The sequence below is a fragment of the Rhinatrema bivittatum genome, chromosome 14 (assembly GCF_901001135.1).
Source record: "Rhinatrema bivittatum chromosome 14, aRhiBiv1.1, whole genome shotgun sequence".
NCBI lineage: Eukaryota > Metazoa > Chordata > Amphibia > Gymnophiona > Rhinatrematidae > Rhinatrema > Rhinatrema bivittatum.
In genome coordinates, this window is record NC_042628.1 from 24,937,182 (window position 1) to 24,945,971 (window position 8,790).

At 44.4% G+C, this 8,790-nt stretch overlaps 1 protein-coding gene across 14 annotated transcripts in view; it reads right to left on the reverse strand.

The window, feature by feature from the left end:
- The window catches only part of CLEC16A (C-type lectin domain containing 16A), a 231,073-nt gene that overhangs the window by 193,186 nt on the left and 29,097 nt on the right, over window positions 1–8,790 (reverse strand). For 13 of the 14 annotated variants that reach the window (XM_029576845.1, XM_029576846.1, XM_029576842.1 and 10 more), the window contains 2 exons: window positions 7,727–7,860; window positions 1,457–1,605 (listed from right to left, as the gene is read on the reverse strand). In XM_029576845.1, coding sequence (XP_029432705.1) covers window positions 1,457–1,605; window positions 7,727–7,860 — 283 coding nt within the window. Of the gene's footprint in view, window positions 1–1,456; window positions 1,606–7,726; window positions 7,861–8,790 lie in introns of those variants that run through there. The other variant, XM_029576849.1, reaches the window with a different exon arrangement.

The following is an 8,790-nucleotide window of genomic DNA, read 5'->3' on the forward strand; positions in this document are numbered from 1 at the left end:
TAAAACTCCAGGGAGGAAGACTCAAAACCAATGTCAGGAAGTATTTCTTCACGGAGAGGGTGGTGGATGCCTGGAAGGCCCTTCCAGAGGAAGTGGTGAAGACCAAAACTGTGAAGGATTTCAAAGGGACATGGGATAAACACTGTGGATCCATAAAGTCTTGAGGATGTGAATGAAGAGAAGAGGCATGGGGGTGGTTTGTGGGAATGACGGCTACTACCTGGTGATTAATACCCTTATTCAATAAACATACACACGGTTAATGTGACTCCAACATTGCTCTATGCTTCAACGGCAAGAGGAAATGTGGGGAAAAGGAATTGCATTCACAAATAAGCGGGGGAGTAGCTTGCTTGTTGTGGCGGTTACTACCCCAAACCTAATAAGCCTGATTCTTTACTTTCAATGCATATACAGCACAGCTCACTGCTTCAATGGCAGGGGGAATGAAGAAAAGAGGATTTATATTCAGATAACAACAAACAAGGACGTAATTGCACGGGCTGGGTAAACAAATAAGCATGAGAGTAGCTTGCTTATTGCGGCGGTTACTTCCCCTAACCAATAGGCTTGATACTTCACTTTGATGCAGCTTCAGCACTGCTCTCTACATCAATGGCAGGGGTGGAAGGAAATTAGAACCAAAACGTTACCCATAAGAGCCCTGACCTCAGAGGTCAGAGTAACAGATAAGTATGAGTAAAATAAGTGTGAAAGTTTGTTGGGGAGACTGGATGGGCCATTTGGTCTTCTTCTGCCGTCATTTCTATGTATGAATCTAACTACAAAGATGAAACAAGGTTTGTTCCGTAAACTGCAATTCAAAAGGGAGCCATGAGATGGCGCCTCAGTAGAATGAGACTCTCACTAAATCTCCTGTGCATTTACCCATACACTGGTAAGAAATAAAAGTGAACAAAGAGATAATATTATAAGTGCGCTGAGACAAGTCTTGTACAGAACCCTTCCACTTTTTACAGTTTATTTAATAAGCAGCCTCCAGGCCTAGCTGAGCCATGTTATCCTCTAACTTTTTAATTTACATTTATATAAACTGCGATCTTTCACTGCTATTTGGCCTCCCACTCAGCCTCTAGTCAAGCTTTTAATAGTGGGGCTGATTTATTTGATGGCCTGTTTGGCTTGAAAGTGGGTGAACTGAGCACTTAATGAAGATATAAGATAAATATATACAGCTGAAATGTAATCTAGTAATAAAACAATAGGCCAAAAGTACAAAAGCCTTTTTCCCATTTTGCAGTCATTAAGATGCCTTAGTATGTTATCTTAATGACTGATCAGATATCAGCTGTCAGTGTTAATATTCAATACTTCCAGAGACTGAAGCAAAATACCTGCATTTTATATTAAGGTTCTAAGAGTTTGTATGTCTTCCACTGGATAAATTGCTTACAGCATTTAGTAAGTGTATGGAAGCGCTAGTTGCATCACTTACCTCGTTATAAAAGAAATGGACCGTGTGGCTGTTAAGTTTTAAGGAAAGGGTTTTCAGAAACGATATATAATAAGCCATAATCTCCTCATCCGAAAAGTCAAACTTGTGGACAATAATGGAATTTACATGATTATTAGAAAGCAAATAATCTGCAAAAAAAAAATATATATATATAAACATTATAAGCAATGAAGAATAAACATTTGGAAAAAAGCAGAAAAAACGTGTACAATAAAGTACAATTCACTTAAAGTGAGAAAAAGAGATCATTACAACAAAATACTCCTTATTCGGAGAGGGTGGCTATGTGCCCAAACTGCCTGAAACAGACAACAGAACCAAGCAGTCTGGAATAAAAGCAATACCCACATACATTCCTAAGACACCTTGCATTAATATAATGCAATTAATTACTCACAAAGGCTTCCACTAAAATAGCCCGTGCTTTGCAGATACCACGCTTATCACAGGAGATTCGTTTTCCTGTTCTGCTCAGATTCCTTTCAATGGTGAAATATAAAGTCTTAGGTACTGAATGAGTCTCCTCTGACAGCTGTGGTGCCATCTGTCTTTAGTCATCTACAGTGCATTCAGAAAGTATTCAAACCCCTTCACTTTGTCCACATTTTGTTACATTACAGCCTTATTCTAAAAATGAATAATCTGCATTTTTTTCTCTCCTCAATCTACACACAATACCCCCAAAGTTTGTAGAAATTTGTGTAATTAAAAAAAGAGAAAATACCTGAAATATCACAGTTTCATAAGTTTTCAGACCCTTTCTTTACTCTGTAGTTTGTTGCGGGATCTTTTGCAGTGATTACAGATTCAAGTTGTCTTGGGTATAGAAACATAGAAACGATGGCAGAAAAGGACCAAATGGTCCATCCAGTCTGCCCAGTAAGCTTATGGTAGTATCTGCTGTGCCGTGTAGGTTACCCCCATGCTTATCTGTTTCCCAGACCATAAAAAGCAAGGCCCTCGTTGGTTGCTGTTTGAATCCAATTCCCCGTTACCCCCGTGCTTATCAGTTTCCCACACTAGCTCTCGTTGATTGCTGTTGAATCCAATTCCCTGATATGCCTCGCTGTTGAAGCAGACAGCAATGTTTGAGTAGCTTCAAAGTATCAGTCTTGGTTAAAGGTAGTAACCGCTGCATCAGCAAGTTACCCCCAGACTGTTTCCCCAGACTGTAAAAGTTGGGGCCCTTGGTTGCTGAACGAATCTAATTCCTCTTTTCCCTCTGCCGTTGAAGCAGTGAGAAATGATGGAGTTGCATCAACAGTATCAAAGCTTATTGGTTAAGAGTAATAACCGCCGCACCATCAAGTTACTCCTTGCGCTCTTTTCATTTCCATCTTTAGCCTTTTTGAATATAACTGCAGACATTTTACTGGCAATTGTATGCCCCTACCATACGGCTCTTTGGAAATAAACTGAGACTTATGCGCTTTCTACCATTTTAAGATTACGGAAAACCTGTAATAATTCAGTCCCCTAAACGTTGTGACACTAAAATCTTGGCACTCCTGGATTTGGGGATTTTCTCCCATTCTTCTCGGCAGTTCCTCTAGAGCATCTATGCACAGCTATTTTCAGGTCTTTCCAGAGATGTTCGATCAGGTTCAAGCCCAAGATCTGGCTGGGCTACTCAAGGACATTCAAAGACTTGAATGTCTGCATTCTCTTGTCTGTGTGCTTAGGGTTATTGTCCTGTTGGAAGGTGAATCATCGACCTAGTCTGAGGTTTTCATCAAGAATCTCTCTGTACTTTGCTCCATTCATCTTTCCCTTGATCCTGACTAATCTCCCAGTTCCTGCAGCTGAAAAACATCTCCACAGAATGATGCTTCCACCAACCATGCTTCGCCGTAGGGACGGTATTTGCTAGGTCATGAGTGATGCCTAGTTTCCTTCAGGCTTGACACTTGGCATTCAGGCCAAAGAGTTCAAACTTGGTTTCATCAGACCAGAGAAACTTTTTTCTCATGCTCCGAGAGTCCTTTAAATGCCTTTTGGCAAACTCCAAGCAGGCTGTCATGTGCCTTTTACTAAGAGGTGGCTTCCATTTGGCCACTCTACCATAAAGGTTTGATTGGTGGAGTGCTTCAGAGATGGCTGTCCTTCTGGAAGGTTCTCTCTTCTCCACAACGGAACTCTGGAGCTCTGTCAACGTGACTATCGGATTGTTGGGCATCTCCCTGACCAAGGCCTTTCTCCCCCAATTGCTCAGTTTGGGCAGGCAGCCAGCTCTAGGAAGTGTCCTTTTTGCTTCGAACTTCTTCTATTTAAGAATGATGGAGGCCACGGTGTTCTTCAGGACCTTCAATGCTGGAAGTTTTTGTATCATTCCCCAGATATGAGCCTCGACCAATCCTGTCCCGCGCGCCCACACACACAGACCCTCAAACAGGCTCCCCCTCTCTCTCGCATACACACCCCCACTCACACAGGCTCTCTCTGTCCTCTCACAAATACATACACACACACCCTCATAAAGACTCACTCTCTCTATTGCACCCTCACATAGGCACCATCTCTCACTCTCACACACCCCTTCACATGGGCTCCCTCTCACACACAAACATCCTCACCAAATCCCTCACTTACACACACCCTCACTCAGACACAAAGGCTCCAAATCTCACACACCCTTCCTGTGCCTGTCATTCTGCGCGCACACACACTAACAGTCACAGGCCACATCAATGCTACTCCTTGGCCACGACCCACTCGAAGCCCTTGTCTTCATCTGCAAGCTGGATGGACTCCGCTTGCAGCCCACCAGGCCTCCTTCCACTTTGGCAGTGAGCGGGATGATCTCCACTTGCAGCCTGCCGGGCAGCTTAAAATTCTGCTCAAAAAAAGAAGATTCTGCACAAAAGGGGAATCCTATGCCTCGCAGCAGCACAGAATTCCCCCAAGACTAAATCCTGTCCAATCCATAGGACTCAAATCAAGTTGGGGAAACATCTCAAGGATGATCAATGGAAACAAGATGCGCCTGAGCTCAACTTTGAGGGTCAGAGCAAAGGCTCTGAATACTTATGTAAATGTGATATTTCAGGGGGGATTTTTGGTTTTTTTTTAATTAATTTGCACAAATTTCTACAATTTTGACACCGCCATTTTGAAACAATAACAGACACTTAGGAAGATTGAAGGCTTCTTTCCCCTGATGCAGGCAAAGTGGTTTGCAGAAACGCTGCAGTGTCAGGAAGCTAACAGTGGCGATATGGTGGAGCGTGATCCGCTAAAGTTTGGACCTTACGTTCGGTGAATATATTATCAGTGGGACTTGTCAAGGGCTTGAAGCCTTGCTAAAAACAATGGCATTCTTTCTAAAAGCTCCCGAAGACAGTTGGGGAGTTAACAGTGACGTGCAGCGAAGTATGTCCCGCTCAAGTTTTGAAAACTAAAGTTCGGTAAATATACCATCAGTGGGATTGATTAAGGGTCTGGTGCCTTTTGCCAAGAACAGTAGTGTCCCTTTATAAGAGACTCTTGAAGACCACTACTCAGAACTGGGGGTCCCCGGTGAATGGACAGCCATGCACAACATTATTGGTCTACGATCAGGAGACGCATATGTGATTCATCAGATTTTCTGACATTATGTGTTGATGTAATTTGAGAGATTGTTTGTTTTTTTTTATAAATTCTTTTACAGATTTGCCTACAGTCACAAAGTACTGGTTTATTTTTCTTGTACATGTTTATGGAAGAGATATGTGTTGAGAAAGAAGTGGGGTGGCACGATTGGGATGGTGTGTTTTGGATTTTGAATGAGTGTGGAATGAAAGTTTGGATGTTGATATATTATATTTTTTAAAAAAGGGTAGGGCAGTGATCCGTTGAATTAAATTATATGTACCGTATTTTTCGCTCCATAAGACGCACCTGACCATAAGACGCACCTAGGATTCAGATGGGGAAAATTAAAAAAAAAAAAAAATTGTGCTAAACCGGCTCTGCGTCTGGGCGTCTTATGGAGCAAATTAGGGGAGTGCATAGCTTTTTTTTTTCTCCCCATTTTGTTTTCGGGTCTGGGGAGGGCCATTTCGGTCCACTCCCCAGATCAGAAAACTTTTCTTTCTCTGGGAACCCCTCCCCCCCAAAAAAACCCCCATCCCAATCCTTTAAATTAACAACCCCCACCCTCCTGACCCTCCCAAGACCTGCCGACAATTTCCTACAACCCCCCACCCTCCTGACCCCCCCAAGACCTGCCAAACGTCCCTGGTGGTCCAGCGGGGGTCCAGGAGCGGTGTCCTGGGCTTGGGCCGTCAGCTGCCAGTAATCAAAATGGCGCCGACGGCCCTTTGCCCTCACTATGTCACTGAGACCGACCAATAGCAGCGGTCGGTCCCAGTGACATAGTGAGGGCAAAGGGCCGTCGGCGCCATTTTGTTTACTGGCAGCCGACAGCTCACGCCCAGGAGATCGTTCCCGGACCGCTCCTGGACCCCCGCTGGACCACCAGGGATGTTTGGCAGGTCTGGGGGGGGGTCAGGAGGGTGGGGGGTTGTAGGAAATTAAGTCGGCAGGTCTTGGGGGGGGGTCAGGAGGGTGGGGGTTGTAGGAAATTAAGTCGGCAGGCCAGGAGGGTGGGGGGTTGTAGGAAATTAAGTCGGCAGGTCTTGGGGGGGGTTGTTAGATTTTTGTTTGGTTTTTTTTTTTATATTCGCTCCATAAGACGCACATACATTTTCCCCCCACTTTTGGGGGAAAAAAAGTGTGTCTTATGGAGCAAAAAATACGGTAATAAGGATTATTTCCACACAGTATTAAAGTGTTATAAATTTGGCATAGTTTTCGAGGGCAATTTTGATACTGTTCTATTTATAGGTTTGGGATTTGACATTGTGAAGAACAGTTTGGCGTTTTTTTGGTTTTGTTATCGAGTACAAATTTCTACAAACTTGTTCTCATTTTGTCATTATGGGGTACTCTGGGTAGAGAGAGGAGGCAAAAAAAAAATGCATATTATCCATTTTAGAATAAGGCTGTAATGTAACAAAATGTGGAAAACGTGAAGGGGTCTGAATATTTTCTGCATTACCTGTGCATTATATAGAACTGAGGCTGCATGGAGATATCGGACAGGATGCCAGACTGACGAGTGCACTACAATGGCCTAATTTTAAAAGGCCGACACGCATCTAAACCGGAGATGCTTGTGGCCCGGGTGCGCGCGCACCGCGTACGTTTTCAAAGGACTGTGGCCATGCGCGTACAAGCCAAAAACCGGCTGGATTAAAAAGGGGTGGGCCGAGACAGCACCATTAGGGCACTGTCCCGCTGAAGCGCCCCTCGGCTGCAGGCCAGCTCGTGCAACCTACTACTGCTCTGGAGAGCAGGTAAGTATTTCAACAACCAAAAAAAACAGTTAGATAGAGGAGTTTCAGGGGTCAGGGCGGATAGGGGAAAAGGAAGGGTCCTTTATTGGAGCGGACTGGGAGGGAACTGGGGAAAGGACCCATTGTGTCGCCACGCACATCTTATAACATTTACCTCCTTACGTGCGTGCCAATATAAAATTGGTGGGTCCACGTGCGTGTGCCGGGAACTGCGTGCACGTGTTTTAAAATTAACCTTTAAGTGAACAGCTACTGCTAAGGTATACTTCAAAACGAAGTAAAAATCTATCCTGACATCTATATACCGCCTGCCTCAATAGCGGTTCACAATACATAAGAAGTAAAATAAAATGAAGCATGCATATATGCAAATATATCACAACCGTTGCAACATCAAACTGAGCCCATAGCTCCACTCTCAAAATAAAGCTGCATTTCTGAAACAGGAAAAGTGACTGCTGTGCAAAACCCGAACCGGATTCAGCAGAAACGGCTTGCAGGATTTCCTTTGCTGCAGTCCTTTTACTGTAAAAGTGACGCCACAAGTACGTATATATATAATTTTTTTTTTACAGTGAGAGACTCACAGAAACGGAGGAAAACGAGCAGGCAAACTTTGCGCCCCCCCCTTTCCATTCACCATCACCACGCCATCCAGAGGCATTCAAAGGATATCAGGTGCTTTTAACCCGGGCCTACAACATCAACGGCCACAATGCAGCTGGGCCGTTCCAAACTCCCGACTCAAATGTTCGGTTTCTACACCATAATAAAAAAAGTGTCCAGCCCGTTAGCTCGCCCAACTTATTCTTCGACGATTACCAGCGGCCGACCTCAGCAATTACAGCCCTGATGGTTTCCCTGGTGATGAGCCTGCCATGGGAACCAGAAAGGAGGAAAACGGACTTACAGAGTGAAGTTTCGTGGCTAATGTTCTCAAAGAGGATGTTCAAAGTCTGAAGAAGCTGGACGCAGACGTATCGGCCTGATTTCTGACGCAGGATATTCAGAAAGAAAACAAACATGTTCTTCTCCAAGAAGAAGCTAGAAAGGAATTACATAGGGTTACTTTTCAGGCCTTGCCCTCAGGGGGGTTGTTGCTAGTTAAAAATCGGCAGGAAATTCTATAACGTTTCTTAAAAAGGGTTATTTACTATCGTTAAATTATACTTACCTGATTAATTCCCTTGAATCCTGCTAGACCGGTCATTACATTTGGGATTTCCACACTGGACTGAGACAGAGAACCGACCTTTTTCCATGACCTCATTCAGGGCTATAAAAGGAGCCTATGCCAGAGCAACGTGACTGCTAGAAATCCCCTTTATGCCCCACTTGAAAAACACACTACGGGGTACTAGGACCTGTTCTGAGTGAGCCAAAACAGTTAAGATGAGGGAAGGATGCAGGCAGAAGAGGGCACTGCTGGGCACGCTTCCCATAATGCCCCTGAGTCTCGCCAATCTCCCTCGCCCTTACCTTCCTCCTGAGTAGGATCTTGACTGGTCCTAGAACGATTCAAGGAAATACAATTATCAGGCAAGTATAATTTCACCGTCCTTATCATTCGGGATTTACCAAAGCTTCCCCCCTTACTGGGGCGGGGGAAGACAGGGCTCTCTTTGCCAGTCCTTGTCTCGAAGGCAGCGACATTCTTGGACCGTGTGACCAATCTGTAGTGTTTGAGACGGTGCCTGAATGATCACGCTGCTGCGCTGGCCAGTGTCTTCCGGCAAAGCCGAGATGCCTCTACCCAGAATGAGACTTGTGCCCTTGCAGAGTGAGCCTGGGGCATTACCAGGACCTGCTATCCTGACAATAGGTAGGCCAATGCTAATGCCTCCTTCAGCCATCTGATATGGATGCCTTAAGGGCTACCTACCCCTTTTTGGGCACCAGGTATCATGAACAGATCATCTCTTTTTCTACAATGTTAGGGAAAAAAAAGGTTAATCCTGCAATTATTAAACATAT